Genomic DNA, 25,198 nt, shown 5'->3' with positions numbered 1-25,198 from the left:
TTCTTTCGTTCAGATAGATGTTCTTTTTCAGTCAGAATAGTGCTAGCTAGTGATCTCTTTAAAAATGGGATTTTTAATCTCCAGGGAAATTTCTGGGCTTTTCCTCGCCACTTCCAAATCGGGTCTTGGAAGATAGCAGCAGAGTAGGATGTTCCTGCTGCAGCTTCTCTGCTCCACCTGTTCTTTTTGTTTCTTTTCCCTTTTCTTTCCTCTTCTTCTCTCCCCTCAGCACCAGAGGCGAACATTGGTGCAGTGGCAGGAGCAGCGAGGAGCGAGCCTTGGTATCGTGTGTGGGCTACGAGCCCTGGAACGGCACGTGGGCTGTGACCCACAGAGCAAAGCGGGGAAACAGCCCCAGAGCATTGTGCAGGAGGCGAGTTCTGGGTGGAGAACTGCGGAGGGGAGGCAGTCCTTGCAGCTGAGTCGCAGTACGGAGTGGTCTGGGGCTTGCTGTGGAGGGGGCCTGGACACTGGCTCAGGCAGTCAGACCTCGCTGAACTGTTACGCTGCAATGTTTATTTGAAATTTCCTGTCTTTCTGTAATGTCAACGCTTTAATGATGTACTATTTTTAACTTATTTTTCAAATCTCTAAGTAATGCAATAATTTTTATTCCTCTGCTGTATCCAATAATTGTACCTAGGCACTTGTACCTAAAATGTTGCCATAAGAAGGCAGACATTGTAAAAGATTTTCGCTGTGCTCCCAACAATGGAGTACACGCAACAGTAAAAGAATATTGTATTGTCACTGTTTGACTGGCTGGGATATTCTATAATTTATCTTAATTATTCATGGTTTTTGTACATAATGAATCTTGATAATGTAATTGTTCAATGTGCTTCCTGAATTTGATTTTAAATACGACTTTATCTAATTTGCGCAATATTTTTCTTGCTGTTTTTTGTTCTGAGCTGATTTAATTGCATTCTTTGCTTCAGTTTGTGCATAAGTCCCAATTTTTGACTTCTAACTCCAAGTAAGAAGACTTCAGATTTATCTTTAACATAAGACATTTTGTAAAGCATGTATAACATAAACCCACATGAGTTTAAAGTCAGTCCTTATAATAGAACTAATAATTTTTGTTAATCCCTCAAAACATGAATAACTAAAGCTTGAAATTTAGTGAATTGTCTGCTTTCTTTGCTGACATCCAACAAAATTGTTTACTGGCATTCATATTTTTAATTCCTCAAACATTATAAGTCTGTTAGTGGTGCATTTTAGTGGGAGGTGATGGCCTCATGGTATTATTGCTGGACTGTTAATCCAGAGACCCTGGTAAAATTCTGGGGACCTGGGGTTAAATCCCACCATGGCAAATGGTGGAATTTGAACTCAATAAAAATCTGGAATTAGGAGTCTAACAATGAATCCATTGCCAATTGTGAGGAAAAACCCATCCCAGTCACTCATGCCCTTTAGAGAAGGAAATTGCCATTCTTACCTGGTCTGCCCTATGTGTGACTCCAGACTCTCAGCAATGTGGTTGACTGGTAATTGCCCTCTAGGATTAGGGATGGGCAATAAATGCTGCTCTAGCCATCAATGCACTCATCCCAATTGATGAATACAAAAAATAGTTTGCTGAACTTAAAAGATCACAGCTTTCAAATCTGTAGTGCCCTGTGATCTAATGATTATAAAAGGGTTCATGTTGGAGACCACATTAAACTCCACCAAATCTGGTGATCACGCATTGACTTAGATGGGGAAAATGCAGAACAGCTTAAGATTTCATTGAATCAATATCCTCACAGTCTCAGGTATCTGCTTTTTATCATGCAATAGGCATAGCTTGTTTAAGGCAGTAGCCTTTTGTTAAGACTCACTTACTGGCAACAAACTACTCCAACCACAAGCAGGTAATGGTTAGCATTGCAAAACAGTCAACATCCTGAATGTCATGTATTTCTTCTAAAAGAAGATCTATTTTTAATGAATTCTAAACAAACCTTTTCAAATAAGCATTAATTTAACTAATGTTTTCAACTGCAATGAATTGACATTTGCTATCCTAAAATCAACTGTTGCCAGCTAGTCTAATTTACTTGCAGTGTAATAATATTTTAAAAAATGTACCTACTGTCAAGAAATCATGTTACTTTTAAGGCACCCTCTTTTGGCTCTGTTAGCTAATTCAGTAAGTTTTAATCTGAGAATGACCAGTATTCACTTGAAAAAAAAATTGGTACCATGCAAAGTGTAAGAGGTGCTGCGTGGTGTAAGAGGAACAGTCATTGTAATGTAAAATATAAAAGGAAGTGCCAATGGAAACAGAGGGAAGCTGCCGTCACTTCTCTGGCTCTAAGACGGGGAAGCACAGGACATTACTTTGTTTGTGTTTCCATAGTAACCCTACAGCCTTACAGGCCTAGTAGAACTAGGTTAGTGCTAGTAACATTGTATCTTCAATTGTACTTGATCTGTTGTACTTTATTAACAGTAATATTTTGCATTTCGAGCTGCACGTTTGCTGCTTATTGTTTGGTCAGTTTTGTTCTGCGGCTTGTATGAAGGTGCCTCCTGAGCTCTGGTGTTCAGATTCAGGCTTCATGTGTCGGTTACTGGGGTAAACAAATAAGACCAGTCAGAGCCAGTCTGTTACACCAATTGCTACCAAACTGGAAGCACACAGTGACTGGAGAATGTAAGTAAATCTCACATACTATGTGAATGTATATCTTAAACTGTCCTTTATAATGTATTTTGTCTGATCCAAGACAATATTTTGTATTAAGGATGAAAGGAAATGCTGGTTAGGAACATTCATGGTAAAGTGAAGCTGAAAATAGTAAGCTACTACATTGTACCTCAATTATATTGCATTATAAATTTTAAAATATTCTAAACATATGTATCTGTTGTAGAATGATATAGTGCAGAAGGACACTAACCCTAACCCTACCCCTATCTTTGGTAGATCAATGTGATTGCACCCATATTTTATAAATAGTTATTTTATCTACTTATCACATTTTCTTTTGAAAGTAACTTGTAAATCTACTTCACCAGCCTTTCAAGCAGTGCATTCAAGATCATGAATCTGTAGATTCTCAGTAAAGCCGTCTCTAGTGTCCTTGTTTATTGTTTATCCTTTTACTTTCATCATTAAAATGTTTCTGTTCTGTGCGATTTGGCTGTGTTACAACAGTGGTCACACTTCAGAAGTACAAAGTTGGTTATATAGGATCATGTGACTTCCTGAGGTCATCAAAGACACTAATTGGAATGCAATTTCTGAAAGAAAAACAGTCATATTGGATTCAAAACATTAACTCTGCCACCCTGTCTCCACAGATTTTCCTGTACTTTCTGTTTTTATTTCAGATTTTCAGCATCCACATTATTTTGCTCTAATCTAAGTGCAAGTGCTTTATTTTGTTTCATTTTTTCTTGTTGAGTTACCAAATATACGAGTAGCCCACAACCAATTCACCAGTTGTCCTTACCCTTAACAACTTGTCCTTTAACTCCTCCCACTTCTTACAGACATAGGGGGTGGCCATGGGTACCCGCATGGGTCCAAGCTATGCCTGCCTCTTTGTAGGATACATGGGACAATCCCTATTCCGTAGCTAGACTGGCCCTAAACCCCACCTCTTCCTCCGTTACATTGATGACTGTATTGGCACTGCCTCATGCTCCCATGAGGAGTCATCCACTTTACTAACACCTTCCACCCCAATCTTAAGTTCACCTGGACCATCTCTGATACCTCTCTCTCCTTCCCAGACTTCTCTGTCTCTATCTCTGGCAACCATCTGGAAACTGATATCTGTTTCAAGCCTACCGACTCCCACAGATACCTAGATTACATCTCCTCCCACCCACTGTCCTGCAAGAATGCCATCCCCTATTCCCAATTCCTTCGCCTCCACTGCATCTCCTCCCAAGTTGACGTGTTCCCCTACCAGACATCTCAGACGTCCTCATTTTTCAAGGACCACAATTTCCCCTCCACAGTGGTCGAAAATGCCCTCAACTGCATCTCTCACGTTTCCTGCACCTCATCCCTCACACCCTCTTCCCACAATAACAACTAAAACATAATCCCCCTTGTCCTCACGTATCACCCCATTAACCTCCGGATTCAACACATCATTCTCTGCCACTTCCGCCACTGGCAATCTGACCCCATTACCAAGGATATATTTCCCTCCCCACGCTTATCTGCCTTCCAGAGGGATCACTCTGTGACTCCCTTGCCTGCTCCACACTCCCCACTAGCCCCACCACCACTGGTACTTTTCCCTGCAGCAGCAGGAAGTGCTACACCTGCCCCTACACCACTCCCCCTCCCCCCATCTCAGGCCCAAAGAAAACCTTCCACATTAAACAGATGTTCACCTGTACATCTGCTAATGTGGTATATTGTACCTGCTGTTCCCAATGTGGCCTCCACTACATCGGTGAGACCAAGCAGAGGCTCGGAGACCACTTTGTGGAACACTTACGCTTGGTTCGTGACAAACGACTACACCTCCCAGTCGCGAACCACTTCACCTCCCCCTCCCACTTCTTTGATGACATGTCCATCCTGGGCCTCCTCCAGGGCCACAACGATGCCACCCGAAGGCTGGAGGAACAGCACCTCATATTCTGTTTTGGAAGCCTGCAGCCCAATGGTCTCAATGTGGACATCACAAGCTTCAAAATCTGCCCACCCCCAACCTCATCCCAAGACCTGCCCATCTCGTCCCCAACTCCTTGACCTGTCTGCCTTTTCTCCCACCTATCTGCTCCTGCCGCCTCACTGACCAAACCCCCACACCCCCACTTCCTACCTACTAGACTCATCCCTGCCTCCTTGACCTGCCCGTCTTCCCTCCAATCTACCTGCCTCTCCCTCTTCAGTGACCAACCCGCATCCCAACTTGCTACCTACACTCAACTTTACCGGCTTCATCCCCACCTCCTTGACCTGTCCGTCTTCTCTCCACCTATCTGCTCCTCTATCCAACTTCTATCACCGCCTCCCCCACTCTCTATTTATTTCAGAGCCCCCCTCCCCTCCCCCATTTCTGAAGAAGGGTCCAGATCCGAAACAGCACCTTTCCTGCTCCTGGGATGCTGTCTGGCCTGCTGTGTTCATCCAGCCCTACACCTTGTTATCTCAGACTCAGCATCGGCATTTCCTACTATGCCCAATTCATCAGTTGTATGTTTTTGAAGAACTGGTTTCCCTCCTCAGTCCTCTAAGAAAATGCAATGTTTCACAATTATCTACATTCAAGTTTAAAGGCCATTTACATACCATCCTGCAAAATAGTTAATAATTTTCAAGGTTGCAGATCTAAGAATATATACATTTTTCAAATATTCCAAGCAATATGCTAGTTCGTAACCTTCTAGAACCTTTGATAACCATATAGATTACAATCGATCTGTGTTGAAAAATGAAGTTTATGGGATTTTGTCAAGTAGATATTTAGCGCAACTTTATTTCTGATAATTAAGCTACAAAGATCCCATATTGCACTAAAAGTGGTCTGTAGGAGCATTAGGTTTGTAGCTCTTGCCTTGTTCGATATATAATTGTGGTCTTTCTTGATACTTTCTTTTGATTTAAATGAGAATTTCTGCAGGGTTTTCACCATTTATTGTGTCGTTGATAGATTTACAGAATCCAGAAATGGTATAAACGATTTTCTTGTGTTTTTAATCTAGACATATTACGAATCTTATTCTGAAGTTACAATAGATGATTAGAACAATTACTACAGAAATTCAACCCAGTAATTTTAGCTTAAAAATATATAAAGACCACGAAGATTTTTCTTTACCCCCCAAATAGAAACCCCAATTGATTTGTCTTTTGTGCTAATTTCAATCAAATTACAATTTTGCTGGCACTTCACAAGATTTTATTTGATGTTTATTGAACATTCACAGAATTTCCACATTGTCTTCGGAAGCTGATAGATGTGTCATAGGATAATGCAGGCTATTAAACCCTATAACTGTGTACGGTGTGGCAATGACTTTGCCAGTCAAACTGCCTTAAAACATCACTTCCAAGCTAAGCATATTGGAAGAGTATATTGTGACAAATGTGGGATTGAAGTGCTCCGAGAAAAACTGAAGGAACATGAAGAGGTATGCATCCAGAAGTATTCTTTATGAATTATTGCAAGCATCCCAATTATACAGTAGAACTTCACAATAGAGGACAGTTGTAGGAGAAAAAATAACATTCCAACATTAGATCAATGCAAAATATTGACTGAAAAAACTCACTTTGCAATGTTGTGAAGCCCGAACTTAATTACTTTTGTAATTGTAACACCAGTATTTTAACATTGAATATTTTAGCTGTCCTTCCAATTGAATGGATAATACTGTGGAAAATTTTGTGTAGCCTAGAATCGTCTGGCCTTTTTCAGTTCGATGCATTATAATGCTATGAACTTATTGTCCTAAAGATCATTGGCAAATTGTTTTTCTTGAATAAGTACAGCAGTGCAGAGTCCCTACCTAGCTTAGCGGGGACTGGGTCATTTGTGTATTCTACTCTAGTGTTCGGTATAATTCAGTGGTGACACTCTTGCCTCGAGTCTGGAGTTTGTGGGTTCAGATCCTACATCAAGACACTTGAACATAAGGTCAGTACTCCCGCACAGCATCAGGTCAGTGCTGCACTAGCCAAACTCCCATCTTTCAGATGTGATATTAAACTAAAACCTGCCTGTCCTCTCAGATGGATGTAAAACATTCCATGGCACTGTTTCAAAGAAGACCAAGAGAGTCCTCCTGAAATTCTGGCCAATATTTATGCCTCAAACAACAGCACAAAACCAGATTCTCTGGTCATGAACGCATTGCAATTTATAGCACAATTAGTGCACAAATTGTTAACAGTGTTTCTTGCAATACAACAATATTAAAACTGTAAAGGTACATAACTGGTTGTAGAGCCCTTTGTGATTCCTCAGATCATGAAATGCTGCATAATTCAAGTCACTTTAAAAAAAAAACTATATAGATTGTTGGCACCTGCAAGACTGCATCGATAATACCCATTTTGCCCTAATCCACCTTCCAATGGTGGAGCCTGGTTTAGCTGGTCCATCTGTAATAATCTGAGGTCGAAATAGGAAGAAAAACGTCCAAATGACTCTAATGGGAACTGTTTTATTGCTGATATGCAAATTGATCACTTTGTGCTTGATTAACATATTTTCACAACAATTTAGGACCATGAAGGGAATCATATTGGACAGTAGCAGGCCTTTCATTGAAATAAAGGAGGGGATTTCTTGGTAAAGTCCTGGAACTCTCTTGTAATCGCACCCTCTTCTTGTATGGTGACTTGATGCAAGATCTCCCCATATAAACATATGAATTAGAATCAGAAGCAGACTATTCAGCTGTTTGAACATTACAAAGTATCATGGTTGATTGGCTTGTCTTCCGAATTCCACATGCCCATTTATCTCTGATAATATTTGCTTATTTTATGCAAGGGAACCAATCTCAAAAATACTCAGTGACACTACCACAATCTCCTCCCTCCCAGTAGTGACTGTTAATTTGGAGATATAGTCTAAACATAATGTAGCCTTAGCAGAACTAGATTCAATCCCTTAGTTCGAGCCTGTTTCCCTAGTGGCAATCAGATTTACACTCTTCAAAACCATGAATTTTGGACAAATTTGTTGACACAATGTTAGGACAACTTTAGTGTAAATTAAGAGAATATTTGTCCTCAATGATCAGCTATTCTTCACAGAGATAAACATTTTTATTAAATTTCTTTTGGCAGAAACAGTCCATTAATTTTTTCAATTAGTCATTTGAAGATGTAGCAGTGACGTGTGGAATGTTTAAGGATGTTATTTATATGGACTTCAAGAGGACATTCTGTAAGATTCTTGGTAACAAATTATTAGCCGAAGTTGAAGTTTATGAAATTGAAGGCAAATTATCATCCTGGTTACAAAACTATATTTGCTAAGTTTCATTCTGTTTAGCCCAAATCTTCAAATTGCAGTGAGACTGGAGAGACAAAGTATCAAAAGTAGAATGATATTATAATTGCCAGGTTGCAATTAGAGATGTACGACAGGGGTGTGTGATATTTTATTAACGACCCAGATGACTGGAGAGATAGATACATAAACAATTTTGCTGAAGAAACTTGTAAACTTTGTTGAGGGAAGCATAAAGTTATGAGGTGATGTCAGTAGGTTAAACTAATGGACAAAAATGTGATAAATGGATTTAAATTTAAGTAAATATGAGATCATTCATTTTGGAATGCAAACAAACCAAGTTTTATCCAGTCTTTTCTCATAGCAAATACCTTCCAATCTAGGCAACAGCCTGTTTTGTACCCTCTCCAAAGCTTCCACGTCCATCTGGTAGTGTAGTGACCAGAAGTGCACACAGTATTCCGAATTCAGCCTAACATAAGTTCAATACAGCTGCAACATGACTTGCTAATTTTTAAACTTTATGCCCCAACTAGTGAAGGCAAACATGTCATACATCTTCTTGACTACCTTATTATTGAGTCATAGAATGGAAACGAACCCTTTGGCCCAACTCACCCATGCTGACCATATATCCTAAATTAATCTAGTCTCATTTGCCAGTAATCGTTCTGTATCCCTCTAAACCCTTCCTATTCATTTATCTATTCAGATGCCTCTTAAATGTTGTAATTGTATCAGCTTCCACCTCTCCTCTGGGCAGCTCATTCCCTACATGCATCACCCTCTGCATGAAAAGGTTGCCCCTTTTAAATTTTTCTCCTCTCACCTTAATCCTGTACCCTCTGGTTTCGGACTGCACTACCCTGGGGTAAAGGCCTTGACTTTTAACCTTATCTATGCCCCTCATGATTTTATAAACTTCTATTAGGTCACCTCTCAGCCTCCAAATTTCGAGGCAAAGTACCCCCTATTCAGTCTCTCCATAAAGCTCAAACTCTCCAAGCCTGGTAAAACTCTTGTAAACCTTTTCTGAATCCTTTCAAGCATCACAACATCCTTCCCATAGCAGAGGGACCAGAATTGCACACAGTATTCCAAAATTGGCTTAACCAATGTTCTGTACAGGTACAACATGACATCCCAGTTCCTATATACAATGCACTGAACAATAAAAGCAAACATACCAAACACCTTCTTCACTATCCTATCTATCTGTTATTCCACTTTCAAGGAACTATGAACCTGCACCCCAAGGTGTCTTTGTTCAGCAACACGCCCCAGAGCCTTAACCTTTAGCTTTCATTAATAGAGGGATTGAGTTCAAGAACCGTGAAATTATGCTCCAGCTATACAAAACCCTGGTTTGGCCACATCTGGAGTATTGTGTGCAGTTCTGGTCGCCTCATTACAGGAAAGATGTGGAAGCGTTGGAAAAGGTGCAGAAGAAATTTACCAGGATGTTGCCTGGAATGGAGGGAAGGTCTTATGAGGAAAGGTTGAGAGAGCTAGGGCTTTTCTCTTTAGAACAACAAGGGCTGAGAGATGACTTGACAGAGATGTACAAAATGATCAGAGGTATAGATAGACTAGACAGCCAGAGACTTTTTCCTAGGGTGGAAGTAGCTATTACAAGGGGCATAGTTTTAAAGTGAGTGGAGGTAGATATGGGGGAGACGTCAGAGGTAGGTTCTTTACTCAGAGTGGTAAGGGCGTGGAATACATTTCTGGAGAAGGTAGTGGAGTCGGCCTCATTAGGGGCATTTAAGTGGCTATTAGATAGGCATACGGATGATAGTATAAGGTAGGGTTAGAGGTTAGATAGACCTTAGGTTTAGGGTAAAAGTTCGGCACAACATCGTGGGCGGAAGGGCCTGTGCTGTGCTGTACTGTTCCACATTCTATGTTCTATAAAGTGTATAGTTCCTGCCCTGATTTTCCCTACCAAAATGCAGCACCTGACATTTAGCTAAATTAAATTCCATCTGCGACTTCTCCATCCATTGCCCATCTGACCAAGGTCCCATTGTACTCTGAGGTGACCTTCTTCACTGTTCAGCATGCCATGAATTTTTGATCATCTGCAAACTTACTAACCAAAACTCCATATTCACATCCAAAGCATTTATACAAACGACAAAAAAATAGTGGGCCCAGGACCAATCCTGGTGGCAGACTGCTGGTCACAGGCATCTAGTCCAAAAAGCAACCCTTCACCACCACCCTCCTACCTTTGAGTCAATTTTATATCCAAATGGCTAGTTTTCTCTGTACTCCATGTGATAACTCCTGTTTAACCTTGTTAAACAGTCTATCATGCAAGACCATGTTGACTGCCTTGTTGAAGTCCATGTAGACCACATCCACTGTTCTGCCCTCATCAGTCTTCTTCATTCATTTGTGTTGGCACTGTAGGGAACTATGTTAATTCTTCTAAGTGTTCTGCTATTTGGTGTATACTTCCCTCCTGCATTAGGCCTTCCAAAATGCATCACCTCACATTTGCTGGATTAAATTCCAACTGCCTTTTTACTACCCAAGTCTCCAATGTATATCCTGCCGTATACTCTGGCGATCCTCCTCACTATCCGCAGCTCCCCCAATCTTTGTGTCATCCACAAACATACTATTCAGGCCACCTACATTCTCCTCCAAAGCTATATGTTACAAACGCAATGGGGTGGGGGCAGCACTGATCACTGCAGAACATCTCTTGTCACAGATCTCCAGTCAGAACAATACCTTTATGCTGCTTCTGTTTGTCTTCCATCACCGAACCAGTTCAGTATCTATCTTATCAGCTCACTGCAGATCCTATGTGACTTCATCTTCTGTAATCATGAGGGACCTTGCTAAAGTCCATATAGACAACATCTACCACTGTGCCCTCATCAATTATCTTTGTCACTTCCTCAAAAAACTCAATCAAGTTTGAGAGACATGACCTTCCACACACAAAGCCATGCTGCGTAATGCTGGTAAGTCCATATTTTTCCAAATGAATGGGTCCTGTCCTTAAGATTCTTCTCCAATAATTTCCCTACCACTGACTATATTATGCCTATCCATAGACAGTACATAACCAAGATAAACATAAAGTTGTATGTGAGAATCCATACTGGGACAAACCCTTGCAGCGAGAAGACAAATTTGTTGCATCAGAAAAGTCTGTGTCTTGCCGGATGTGTGGCAAGGTGTTTGGGACCATCCACAGCAGAGAGCAACATGAGAGACAACAGCATCATTTTACAGCCAGCCAAAGAGGTAACCTGCATCCAAATTCTTACAGAAAGATGTTAGTTTTTGTACCGTCTTAGACCATTTGGGATGGGTAAACCAATTCAAAACCTGTATGTCTGCAGGATCGTTCTACTGAACCTAGATTTTTCTCGCGATTATCCTCTGTTTTGGGGCGGATTTAGAATAACTGCAAACAAGGTTGAGTGTTGAAAATCGATACGTAACTGGTGGCATTATCTATGATGCCTCAATATTGTACCAATAAATAGTAGTTTTCAAATAATCACTTAAATTCACCCTGTAACAGCAGCTCAAACTCCTGCTGCATTGCATAAGATGTAATCAGTCTCCCGACTAATGTTATTTAACAGGTTCCATTGATCTACTATTGCCTTGGAATCTGGTTAAGACCATTTTGTGAAGGTACTCTGCACTCAGACTCAGTTCTAATAGGTGCTTGGACTTTTCCTGTGAAAATGCAAGAAAGGTGGTTTTCTCAATGCTGCTTATTAAGTTGGATGAGTTGCTAAGTAAAGGTATTTTTGATAAGGGTTTTTGTTGATGAGTTTTATTTTGAACACTGGCCAAGAGGGGCATTGTGATGAGATGTATGAAATGGATAAGATGGGTTTAGATGATGCAATACCTAAGTGTGGAAGTGGAAGCAGAATTTCACAGTTTATTTGGGCACAGTTCCATTCACTTATTTAGCCCAGAAATTACAAATTCTTGAACCAAATAATCATTGACCTCTCTTTCTCAAAGCCAATCATATGCTACACCAAATTTCTACCTCATTGCCCACCAGAAAGCTCTCCTCAATAGCTCATTATTCACCAAGAATTTAGCAAAACATTTAAATTAAACTGACTGAAAAATGGAATTGAGGACATAGCAATGTCATATCGACAAGCAAGACAGCTGTCCTATCACGTTTCAGACAATAATCCTCACCACCTTTTTGTGGGAAATTTGAGACCTTTATTTCCTTTTGATTTAAAAATGTATTTTAGTTTCCTTTGGCATCTTCTACTTTATTTTGGAATGAACCTGACTGCCCATCTGTTTGGAATTTGCAAGAAAGTCAATTTTGAAAATGAAAAAAAAATGCATTAAAGAAAACATTTGAAATATAATCACTCAAGTTATTTAAATTGGAAAGCTATATTCTCCATTAGGTTGAGTGCTAGAAATGTAGATTCTTATACAAACGTGGAAGCTCAGTGAGAGAAGAAAAATATTTTTCTTTAAGCTATGCAAAAGCTTAGGAAGCTGTAAATAGGTCAGATTTGTAAGTTGCTCAACCAATTGTGTAACTCTTATTTACCAATATGTTGGCACTTATTAAAAAGAAATAAGTTTTTGACTTCATTTTCACAGCAAGAATGTCGACAGCATTTTCCCCAGACAGTGTATTGGATCTCAGAAACTCAGTGCAATTGCAAAAATTTATGGAAACATCCATTCAACCAGAAATGGGACTTGTGAGAATGGCTTGTGCTGGAGAAATCGAAAAGTTTATTGATTTAATTCAAGAGTGTTGTCCCACATCCATGACCCAAATTATCAAGGTAATGGGCTTTAAGTTCACAAATGTTTTGTGGGGGATGTTGGGGAGAGAAATATGAGAAATGTTAGACATATTGCAGTTTTTCTGTAAATGATTTATGGAAATGACACAGTTGTAATCTTTGGGCCCAGCTGGCTTATCTTAGTGTCAAAAGATATGGCCAAGCAATTTCAAGAAGCCTTTCAACTGGTTGGAAGAATACATACTTGACAATTCCCAGAATTTACGCACAATATTGGTTGCCTAAAAGCAAATTCACAATCCAAATAGAACCTACTGGACAGTTACTCATTGTTCCATTGACAATCTTAAATAAAATAGGGAAGTATGCTGGAGATATTTGCATCTTCTCCTATTTCTTATGAATATAGCCAAAGTTGAAACATATTGAACTGCAACTTGAAGAAGTTAAGGTAAGAATTTCTTATGGAATTAAGCCTGTGCCAACCAACAAGGGAATTTTCCCAGATCTTGGAAAGGCAAAAATCTTCACTACCCGAGATATGAAACGTAGGCATTGTTGAATGAATCTAAATGAAAGCAGCAGCTTTCTAACTACATCCTGGATGGCATTCAGCAGATACAGATGATTGCACATGTTATTTGACATTTCCACAACTCCACAGGATGTCAAATGAGACAGTGAGTAATAGTGATCTCCTCAAAAAATTTGCTCAAGTAAATGATATACTAGTTTATGATGGGGAACAACAGTGGAAGAAACCATTGCTGACCACAATCAAAATTGACCGTGACTGACTTACAAAGTTCACCAGATGAATCTGAAGAAGAATCAGAAAACAATTGCAATTAAAGTTGTCAGAGATTGTGCCATAGGTCACACACAGACAGGAAAAGGCCTTCACCCAGCTCCCAAAAAAAAGAGCTGCAACATTGAGCTAAAAACCGACAATGCAGTGCAACAATTTATTGGATTCATTAACTGTTTGGCAAAATTCTATTCAGTAATTTGAAGTTAGAGTGTAAACTATTAAACATACTGATTGCCAAGGTTGCGCCAAATAATGGGGCACAGACCAAGAAGCAGCAGCCAGTGTCTGCAGTGCTGGTGCTGAAATGTTACGATGTAAATGTTGAAATCACCTTGCAGTGTGCCTCTAGTGAGACTTGTAACAACTTTAATGGAGCAAGGACAATTGGTTACATTTGTATCTGAATGAAATAATTCTATGTTCAAATTAAGGAAAACTGCCCGGCCATTGATGTTGCTCATGGACTTTTCAACATTATCTACTTGGAAGAAACAAAGTGAAAGTCAAGTCTGACCACAAGTCACTTCAAAGCATTTCCTGAAGTCACTACCATCTGCTGCAATAAGTCTGTGAAGCCTGTTACTCTGGTTAAAGCAATACCATCTGGACATGACATACAAGCAACGGAAACAGATGTACATCACTGAGATGCTGTTGAGAGGAGCACACTATTAAAAAAAGAGAGAATGTTGTGATGAAATGTAATAATATCCAGGTCCAACATAAAGCTGTTGAGGTCATCAACCCATTAGAAATATTGAATTTACACAAACACCTTACTTAAACCATGCAAAGTACCTGACAAGATACAACTGTCCAAGTTGCAAGAAGTAGTATTGAGAGTTTAGAGTGAAAGCCTCAAGGGCAATCTTGTGGCCTCAAGAACGTGTTAGAAATATCGAGATGAATTGACAGCCTCGGATGGTGTGTTGTACAAGTAAAATAGAGTCATTATTGCTAAAGAATTGAGAGGAGAAATGCTAAAGTGCATTGATGCATGCTACCAAGGATGTTAGTTCAGTCTGAGGAAGGAAAGAGAAGTGTCCTAATGGCTATTTGTATATTTGCAAGAGAAAAAGAACAGCTGAAGGATCAGTGAATTAAGATCACTGAAGTAGGAGAGATATTTTGCAAACGTAAAGGTTGAGGAAGAATTTAGAATTGGTATTCCAGCAAAGCTTAAAACTTATTTGGATGAGCATCAAATATTAAAAGATTTGAAAAGCAACAGTTCTGGCAGATACCTATAATATCTCACTTATTAAGGAAATGGTCAGATTGGAAGGCTGTGAAGAAACTGGAAGAATAGACAACTTAAAAATGAAAGAGGTACTTGTCTTGGGAAAGCATGCCAAAGTAATAAAGGAAAAATCCTAATCCCTAAACAGGTATGAAGAAAATGGCTTTCTTCCATTATGTTAAGACTGGACATGTCAAAGAAATTTCTTGAAGTTAATGATTTACCTACATATAGTTGACAAACTGTAGATTTTGCTACTCAGCCACCCATCTTAACCTTTGTAGTGAGACCAGGAGTGAGCGGGAAGGTGCGAAACTAGTCATCAACCTATGTAACATTACCCCTGCCAAAAACACATCCACATCAGCATGTAATATCCACCCCGTGGACAAGTTACTGCAGTAATTTTTACCTGTGCCTGGAAGTGAAGTGAACCAGAAAGAAGGCTAAAGACAGAGATTCCCTGTCAGCCTTTCGTTAATTCTGGTCCCATTCCAAAACCTTAAACACGTTTTCCTGGATATGTATCCATTCATTATTGAAAGAGTATTGCATTATTGCAGTGTATCTTATAGATGAGATATTAGAATTCCTGTCTGTCCTCTCAAATGGACATTAACATTCCAAAGCATCAATCAACAGTCACCAGGGAGCTGCCGTGATGTCCATTACAGTATCTATCCCTCAGGCAGGACTTAGAATAGACAATCTAGTCACTTATTTCATTACTGTTTATGGGAATTTATTATGTGAATATTGGCCGCTATATTTTCTGCATGTTAACAGTGTCTAAATGTACCAAATTGGTTGTAAAGCAGAACTCGTGAGGTTGTGAAAGGTGCTCTGAAATGCAAGACTTTCCAACCTGCATTGTAATTTTTGTAATGTACCTTCGTAGGGTGGCTCTTATTTCAAAGGCACAGACACCAGAGATTGGACTGATATTGATATTGTGATGTTTAGCTCTTCATTTATGAGCCTTGATGACTGCAAGGAGAAGATACTGTCTGTCTTAAGTGATCTGGAGTATAATTTGAAATTATCTGTAATGACCAACAGGTAAGACAAAGGAATGTTTATTCCTGAATGTTTGTTCACCTGCAACTTTGGAATACAAATTAAAAATACAGTAATGAAAATGTAAAGCAGATTTGTTACATTTGTAAAGAAAAAATAAGTCAATGTTGCAGGTAAGATTGCTCATCAGGTTCCTCAGTTAACTTGCTTTTCTCTTACTGCTGTTGACTAATACACATTTATCCCTAACAGTGTTAATTTTTGAACATATTGAGCTGTACATGATGCTTTCTGCAAACAAGTCCCCATTCTGCTGCTACTTGTCGCTGATAGCCAGATTTGTAAATGATTTCTTAGAAATTAGGCCGAAGATTTGTGAACAGCATCCATAAGACATACTTAGCTCTGTCAAGCCTCAGTTGAGCAGTGATACATTGATGTTCTAAATGTAGACTATTAATATTCTAGGTCAGTGTACCAGGTTATTTGATACACATAAAGGTGAGCCAGTACCCACTGCATTCAGTTCCCATTGATACTGAAACAGCCCATGCTAGTCTTTTGCCTGAAATTCAAAGGAGCCTGACTTCAAGGGTCGCTGTAATTGGGCCATTTGTGTTGATGATGTGTTTTGAAATTTCAAGGAACAGTTTCTGTCTATCTATCTTGTGTACCAAAACATTTTCTGCAGTATAGTATGAAAACCTGACTTTTAATTGACTTTCTAGCTTCTGAGGCAATCTCTTACAAGTTTCTTCCTGTCATGGATGAGCTAGACCCTTTCTCTATTCTAACAACTGCTAACCCATTAATTAAAAAGTAATTCTGGGTAAATTTCATGAATGAAATGTGGGAAATAGTAAGTCATAGCACTATCAGCACATTACAATAAATGGCACACATACATGATCCAATCTATTTGTTGTTTTAGGATATTGATGGAAAAGAAGACCTCACTTTCTCTTCGGTTTCAATTCAAATGTTTCAAGGATCTACATATTCATCACTTTGATGTTATGCTTTGCTATGATTTATTAGGATCCACTCCAACCCAAGGTTTGCACTTTATTTTTCAATAGATTATTCGGATCTCAGCATGTAATGTATTTTGCTGTGATAAAAGAGAATATATCTTCGTTTTACATCTGTTTTACTTTAAAAATATTAAGAAAAATGATATATTTTATATTATGCCTTCCATGTTCAGATCTTTTGGGACATATTCCATGCATTGTAGCAAATTAATTTGGAATACACTGTCTGAGAGGATTGTTGAGGCAGGAAACCTCATAACCTTTAAAAAGTACATGGATTGAAATGTTATAACATGGGCCAAGTGCTGGAGGGTGGGACTGCTGTGGAAATGGAGTAGTTTTTATCAGTGCAGACCTGATGGGGCAAGGGGCCTTTTCTGTATTGTACAGTGATTCTATGAATTTCTAAACAGTAATACCCAGGTACACTAAAAAAGTTTTATAGGACTGTTTGTAACCTACACATGCAGCCATATGATCAAAAGACAAAATTTCACATCCAACCACAACAGCTGGGAAATTTAAATTCATGATATCAATCTGGAATGTTTGAACAAAAGGTTATTCTCAATAACGATGAACTTTGAAATTACTAGATCATCATGAAATTTGACTGGTTCCTTTAGGGAGGGCATTTGATTATCTATTCTCACCTGTTCATGACTTCAACCCCAGAGCAATGTATTAATACTTAACTGCCCCACAGTATGGCTTACTGAGCCATTCAGTTGTACCCATCTACTATGACAAAGTACAATAAGAATAAAATTGGTCAGACCTCATTGCATCAACTTAGGTACCAGTACCACCAGTTAGCTCCAGACCTCATTATATTTTTGTCCAAACATGAATCAAAGAGATAAATTCTGGAGGTAAAAAGTGACTGCATTTTACAGTTGTAATGGGAACTGCAGATGCTGGAGAACCCAAGATAATAAAGTGTGAAGCTGGATGAACACAGCAGGCCAAGCAGCATCTCAGGAGCTTTTGTGCTCCTGAGATGCTGCTTGGCCTGCTGTGTTCATCCAGCTTCACACTTTATTATCTTGCATTTTACAGTTTTCAGCTCCTAGACCTGTTCTGAATTCATCCCATTTAGCACAGTGATAATGTCTCAGAACACAGTGGAGCATGTTCTCTCTCTATAGATGGGGTTTCGTGTCCATTAGAGACTATGTGCTGATCAGTCTTGTCAATTCTGTCGTGGATGGTTAAATCTTTGGCAGACGGACAAGTGGAGGACCAAAGCAATTAAGTGTTTTCCACATAGTTTTGTTCTCATTCCTGGTTGCAGGACCAGTATGGCAATTTATGCCTTTGAGCGCTCAGTCAACTCATGCTGTTGCAGTGCTGTTGATGGACATTGGAAAATCCCACCCAGAGTTCATCCTCTGTCTTTCCTACCACTATTACATTTTCCAAGTTGTGATTAGCATGAAGGAGCACTGATTCTTCAGCTGAAGGTAATCAACATGTTTGCCATGAGACTTCAACAGGTCAGACTCATACAATACAGAAGTCGTCACTTTAGCTCAACTTGCCCATGCCAACCAGACATCCCAATCTGATCTTGTCCCATTTGCCAGCGTTTGGTTCATATCCCTCAAAACCCATCTTATTCATATACCTGTCTGGATGCCTTTTCAATGTTGTAATTGTGCCCATGTCCACTACTTCCTCTGGCAGCTCATTCCATACATGCACCACCATCTATTTTGGTGTCATCTGCAAACTTAATTACCATGCTTCTGATATTTACATTGAAAAAATTTATAAGCACGACAAAAAGAATTGGACGCAGTGCCCATCCTGCAGCACACCACTGTTCGCAGGCCTTCAGTCTGAAAAAAAAACCGCCTACCACCACCCTCTGTCTCCTACCTCCAAACCAATTTTGTATCCAATTAGCTAGCTCTCCCTGGATCCCATGTGATCTAACCTTAATAACTAGTCTACCATGAGGAACCTTATCAAACACTTTGCATTTAGACAACGTACATCACTCTGTTTTCATCTATCTTCTTTCTTACCTCTTCAATAAACTCAGTCAAGTTATTGAGACTTGATTTCTCACACACAAAGCCATGTTAACTATCCCGGATCAGTCCTTGCCTTTTCAAATGCATATAAATCTTGTCCCTCAGAAGCCCCTCCAACAACGTACCCACCATTGATGTGAGCCTCACAGTCTATAGTTGCTTGACTTTTCATTGCAGCCTTTCTTAAATAGTGGCATCAAATTGGCGAGCTTCCAGTCACAGCGAGAGGCTCAGCAATGTCTTCCTTAACTTCCTACAAAGTTCTGGGGAACACTTGATCAGGTCCCACGGATTTATCAACCTTTTTACATTTTAAGACCTCCAGCACCTCCTCTTCTGTAATATGAACTCTTTTCAAAACATCATTATTTCCCCAGTTACCCTCGCTTCCATGTCCTTCTCCACAGTAAATACTGATGTGAAATATTCATTTACCATCTCACCCATCCCCTGTGCTTCCCCACATAGTTGGACTCATTGATCTTTAAAGGGCCCTCCCGTTTCCGTAGTTACTCTTTTGCTTTTAACGCAGTTATAGAATCTTTTTGGATTCTCCTTAACTCTATTTGCCAAAGTAATCCTTTTGCCTTCCTGATTTCTTTGTTGAGGATACCCCTACTGCCCTTATAATCCTATCTTGATTCACTTGATCCCAGCTATCTATACCTGATATATGTCTTCTTCATTTTCTTGACCAGAACCTCCAACATTCCCGACATCTACCAACCTTGTCCATCACACTAATGGGAACATACTGTCCCTGAACTCTTGTTATCTCATCTTTAAAAACCTCCCACTTTCTAACCATCCCTTTACCAACAAATGGCCTCCCCAATCAACTTTTGAAAGTTCCTGTCTAATACTGTCAAAATTGACCTTGCTCCAATTTAGAACTTTAACTTTTTGATTAATTCTATCCTTTTCCATTACTATGTTAAAACTGGTTGAATTATGCTCATTTGCCCCAAAGTGTTTTCCCATAAACACCTCCATAACTTGCCCAGCCTTATTTTCCAACAGATGGTCAAACTTTGCTCCTTCTCCTGTAGGTATATCCACATAATGAGTAAGAAAGTTTTCTTGTATACATTTAACAAATTCTACCCCACCCAAGCCCTTAACACTATGACAGTTCCAGTCTGTGTTTGGAAAGTTATAACCCCCTACCATTACAACTCTACTATTCTTGCAGATATCTGCGATCTCCTTGCATATTTGCTTCTCAATTTCCCTCTGACTATTGGAGGGCCGATAATTTAATCCCAACAAGGTGATCATCCCTTTTTTATTTCCCAGTTCCACCCATAAAGCTTCACTGGTTGATCTCCCAGTAATATCCTCTCCCTAGGTACAGTTGTAATGTTATCCTTAACCAAAATACACCCCTCCTCCTCTGTTGCCTCCCTTTCTAACCTTCCCATGTTACTTATTCCCTGGAACATTAAGCTGCCAGTCCTGTCCGTCCATGAACCACGTTTCTGTAACAGCTATGATACCCTAGTCCCATGTTCCCAACCGTTCCCCAAGTTCTTCTGCCTTGCCTCTCAGGCCTTTTGTATTGAAGTAAATGCAGGTTAATTTATCAGTCTTACCTTGTTCTTTGCTAAGGTCTCATCTGCTTTGACTATTTGTCTTGCTCCTCTTACCAACTGTACCAACCTCAACCTTTTCTCATTTTTCACTGTTGCTTTACTTCCCCTTTACCAATTTAAAGTCTCCTGAGTAGCACTAACAAATCTTCTTGCAAGGATATTAGTCTCCTTCCAATTCAGGTGGAATCTGTCCCTCTTATACAGGTCATTTCTACCCCTGAATAGATCCCAAATGTCTAAAAATGTGAATCCTTGCCCCAAAACAGCTACTCATTCATCTGTCCTATCCTCCAATTCCTACCCTTAACTGCATGTGGCACCAGTAGTAGTCCAGATGGTATTACCCTTGAGGACCTACTTTTTAACCTCCAAAACCAAGTTTTCTGTATCTTCTCCATAGACACTTTAACCCTTTCCACTACCTATGCCGAGGTCTGGAAACAATAATGAGGATTCTCAGTGTAGGTCGCTTCCAACTGTACATCACTATGCCACCATCTCTGGTGGGACTGTCCTGCTGATGGGGAAGGACATGCTCAGGAATGGTGATGGTGAAGACTGGGCCACTGGTTGTTTCTGTGTTTCAGTATCAGTGTCAGCTTGACCAGTATGTGATATAGCTCCTCAACAACACAGATCCCCAGTATCAGTGAGGAAGACTTTCATGTTAACTGGGCAGTGTGTGCTCTTGATAGGTCTAATACTATGGCAACCATTTGGTTTTAGTCCAGGTAGACTATTCTGGCAATTGAGTACAAATCAGTCATTTCAAAGGGCAATTGAGAATCAACCACCAGGTATAGATGGCAAATTGATATTAGTAAACCAGATAATATTTTACAACCAATATTGTATCATCCAGTATTTTGCAAGAACAACCCATTTAGCCCACCAAGTCTGCTCTGCTGTTCAACATGATCATGGCTAATCATTCATTTCAATGCGTTTTTCCTGACTAGGCCCACAGCCCTTTACCGCATTGATATTTAGAAAACTGTCAATCTCTACCTTAAACATATTCAATGACTGAGCTTCATCAGTGCTGTTAAAAGAGAGCTCCAGAATTTTGACCTCAGTGTTAAGGTTCCAAGACAGGATAATGTATGTTTTAGAAGGGAATTTATAGGTAGCGGCCTTCTCTTACATCTGCTGCTCTTGTCCATCCGGGTGGTGGAGTGTGTGGGTCTGGAACATGCTGTCAGAGGAAGCTTGATGACTTGACGTAACACATCTTGTAAATGGTACACACTGCTAACAATGTGACTTAGTGGTAGGGTGTGTAAATATTGAAAGTGGTGCATGAGGTACCAGTCAAACAGGTTGCTTTGCCTTGGAGAGTGTCAAATTTCTTGCATGCTATCGGAGATGCACTCAACCAAGCAAGTGCAATATTTCAGATTCATTTAATGAATTTAAATTCTCCAGCTGCCTTAGTGGGTGTTGAACTCAACTGTTTGGATATTTAATGAGGTCCTGGAATTTCAATTCCTGCAATATATCCACTGTTTTATTCATGCCACACAAATGCCAAGAAATGATCATCTCTAATAGAAGAGAATCTAACCATTATAAGACCAGAAGTGGGTATTTTTGTCATTCATTGCACAATGTTCAGCACCATTTGTGACTCCACAGATAGTGAAACTGTCTGTGTGCAAGTGTAACAAGATCTGGACAATATCCAGGCTTGGGCTGACAAGTGGCAAATAACATTTGCACCACACAAATGACAAACACCATTTTGAATGGGAGATAATCTAACCACTGACCCTTGACATCCAATGGCACTACCATCAATGAATCTCCACTAGCCAGATTCTGGAGGTATGCATTGACCAGAAATTGAACAGAAGTCATCATATAAATAGATGGGCTATAAGAATAGGCCAAAGGCTAGGTAAACTGCAGCAAGTAACTTACCTACTGACTCCCCAAAGCCTGTTAATGATCTACAAGGCACAAATCAGGAGTGTGATGGAATACTCCACACTTTCCAGGATGAATATGGCCCCAACACCATTCAAGAAACTTTACACCGTTCAGGAGAAAACAGTCCACTGGTTTGAAATTACGTCCATAAACATTCAGTCACTCTACCGCAGCATAGCAATAATGGCAGCATGAACAATCTACTTTCAATCATGGCTGATATGTTTCTCAACCCATTCTCATGCCTTCTTCCCATTAACTTTGATTCTCTTACTAATCAAGAAACTTTCTATCTCTGCTTTAAATAAATTCAATGACTTGGCCTCCACAGTCTTGTGTGGCAATGAGTTCCATAGATTTACAACCCTCTGTCTGAAGAAATCCATGCTTATCTCAGTTCTAAAAATTCGTCCTTCACTCTGAGGCTGTGTCTTCATATCCTAGTCCCTCCTACATGTTCTTCATGTCCACTCTATCCAGGCCTATCAGGATTCTGTAAATTGCAATAAGACTCCCCCTCATCCATCTAAAATCCATTGAGTACAGACCAAGAGTCCTCAATAGCTCCTCATATGACAGGTCTTTCATCCACTAGGATATTCTTGTAAATCTCACCTGGAGCCTTTCTAAGGCTAGCACATCCTTTTCTTATATATACAGGTCCCAAAACTGCTCACGATGTTGCAAACAACATCTAATCAGACCCTTATACAGCCTCACCATAACATCCTTGCTGTTGTATTCTTGCTGTCTCAAAATGAACGAAAATGTTGCATTTGTCTTCCTAACTACCAACTGAACCTTCATGTTAACCTTAAGAGAATCTGAGTAGGTCTACTAAGTCCCCTTGTGCTTCAGATTTCAGAAGCCTTTCCCCACTCATAAAACAGTCTACGCTTCTAATCTTCCTATTAAAATGCATAACCCACAATTAATTCCATTAATCACTTCATTGCCAACTCTCCTAGCCTGTCCAAGTCCTTCTGCAGCCTCCTTGTCTCCTCAGAACCACTTTTCCCTCCAACTATTTTTGTGTCATCTGCAAACTTAGCAACAATGTCCTTAGTTCCTTTGTTCAAATTGTTAATGTGTAATTTGAACAGTTGAACACTGATGGTATTCACTATTCACCAGGTGCCATTCTGAAAAAGTCCTCTTTATCCCGACTCTTTGCCTTCTGCCAGTCAGCCAAACCTTTATCCATGCCAGTACCTTGCCTCTAATATCATGGGCTATGGCCATCTTCTGAAAGAAGTCTGACAGGTTTGTGAGGAATGACCTCCCCTTAGTGAAGCCATGTTGACTCAGCACTATTTTACCTACACTTCCAAGTACTCAAAATTTCATCCTTAATAATGGACTCTAAAATGGACCAACAACAGAGATCAGGCTGACCAGTCTATAATTTCCATCACCTGCCTCCCTCCCTTCTTAAACAATGGTATTACGTTGACCATTTTCCTATCCTCTGGATCCCTCCTTAACTTCTGTGATTCTTGAAAGAACACCACCAATGTCGACATAATCTCCTTAGCTGTCTCTTTCAGAACTCTGAGGTGTAACCCATCTGGTCTGGGTAATTTATTCATCTTCAGCTTCTCCAGCATCTTCTCCACTGCATTAACCTTTGGTCAGGGGACTTTATTGATGTTCTTGTATGCTACTGGCAACTTCCACAGTGATTTGGAAATGTATAGCTATTTCTTCAGCGTTGCTGAGTCAAAATCCTGGAATTCCCTCCCTAACAGCATTGTGGTTCTACCTACAGTGTGTAGACGACAGTGGTCCAAGAAGGCAGCTCATTACCATCCTCTCAAGGGCAGTAAGATGGTAATAAGACTGACCCAGCCAGTGACGTCCACATTCCATGATCAAATTTTTAAAAGCTGCATTTGGAAGATTGCAATCACTATGGTTAAAAATGCTGGGGTGTCCAGCACATTTTTCACAAGCAGCAGTTCAACCATAGATTAACTGTTTATTTCCCAGCTGTCTGTAGGAATGTGTACAAAATTGTGGCTCAGTTTGTCTTGTTCATAACAAATGCCGCATAAAAATGTGAATCATTGCACAGCTCTGTACAATGATTCCACTTGTTGGAGAGCACTATATAACTGAAATTGTTACTTTTTTGGTTTGATTCTTATTATTCTTTAATTGGGATTTATTCATTTTTTGCTTTACAGATGGTAAAAGAAACTTATATCGACAATTGTTCAATTGTGGGGATGATGTAAAAATCCAGCTTTATTCAATCTCTTTGTTGCAGTATCAGATGGATTTTGTGAAGGCATCTACTGTTGGTGTAAAGGATCTGATTCGTCTTGTTAAACATTGGTTTAGAACCTCATTTGCTAAGCGTACTGAAGCCAATAGGTTTGCACGTATTTATACTAGATCATTTAAAACATTGATGCAGTGTGATTATTTAGTTGTAGAAAAATTAATTTAATTTGGAAGACTGTCCCATTTAAAAAGATATAACAGTAATTGCATATCATGTGATTGCTGAATGTGCTAAATCAAACTCTCCCTATATCATACTAGTAAGAAATTAACCTGCAGTATTTCATTTGACATTATTTTAAAGAACTTACATTTGTATACAACTGTTGCGATGGTTGAATTTGTCACTTCAATACTTTGGTCGGCTAATGCAAGCTTTAGTTTAGAAGCACAAGCTGGGAGATGGCACATGCTACTGACAAACTCTACCAAGATTTCTCTCTGATGCAGATTCAGCCTGACAATGTACAATGTTTTTACAGTTTACTTATCACCTTAGCAGTTACATCACATATCCTTCCCAAAAACCAGAGCTATGCAT

The 25,198-nt window shown here is 39.6% G+C and overlaps 1 protein-coding gene across 2 annotated transcripts in view; it reads left to right on the top strand.

The window, feature by feature from the left end:
- Positions 1 to 2,367: 2,367 nt before the first annotated feature.
- LOC125451085 (2'-5'-oligoadenylate synthase 1-like) overlaps positions 2,368 to 25,198 on the top strand; it is a 30,671-nt gene continuing 7,840 nt past the window's right edge. Inside the window, exons 1-7 of one of the 2 annotated variants that reach the window (XM_048527793.1) lie at positions 2,368 to 2,653; positions 5,899 to 6,102; positions 11,009 to 11,201; positions 12,558 to 12,748; positions 15,659 to 15,819; positions 16,709 to 16,833; positions 24,558 to 24,747. In XM_048527793.1, coding sequence (XP_048383750.1) covers positions 5,929 to 6,102; positions 11,009 to 11,201; positions 12,558 to 12,748; positions 15,659 to 15,819; positions 16,709 to 16,833; positions 24,558 to 24,747 — 1,034 coding nt within the window. In that variant the 5' untranslated portion in view covers positions 2,368 to 2,653; positions 5,899 to 5,928. The remainder of the gene's footprint in view (positions 2,654 to 5,898; positions 6,103 to 11,008; positions 11,202 to 12,557; positions 12,749 to 15,658; positions 15,820 to 16,708; positions 16,834 to 24,557; positions 24,748 to 25,198) is intronic. The other variant, XM_048527794.1, reaches the window with a different exon arrangement.

Source organism: Stegostoma tigrinum, chromosome 3, assembly GCF_030684315.1.
Source record: "Stegostoma tigrinum isolate sSteTig4 chromosome 3, sSteTig4.hap1, whole genome shotgun sequence".
Taxonomy (NCBI): Eukaryota; Metazoa; Chordata; class Chondrichthyes; order Orectolobiformes; family Stegostomatidae; genus Stegostoma; species Stegostoma tigrinum.
Note: the sequence above shows the minus strand (reverse complement) of the source record. Positions and strands in the feature narration are given on the sequence as shown.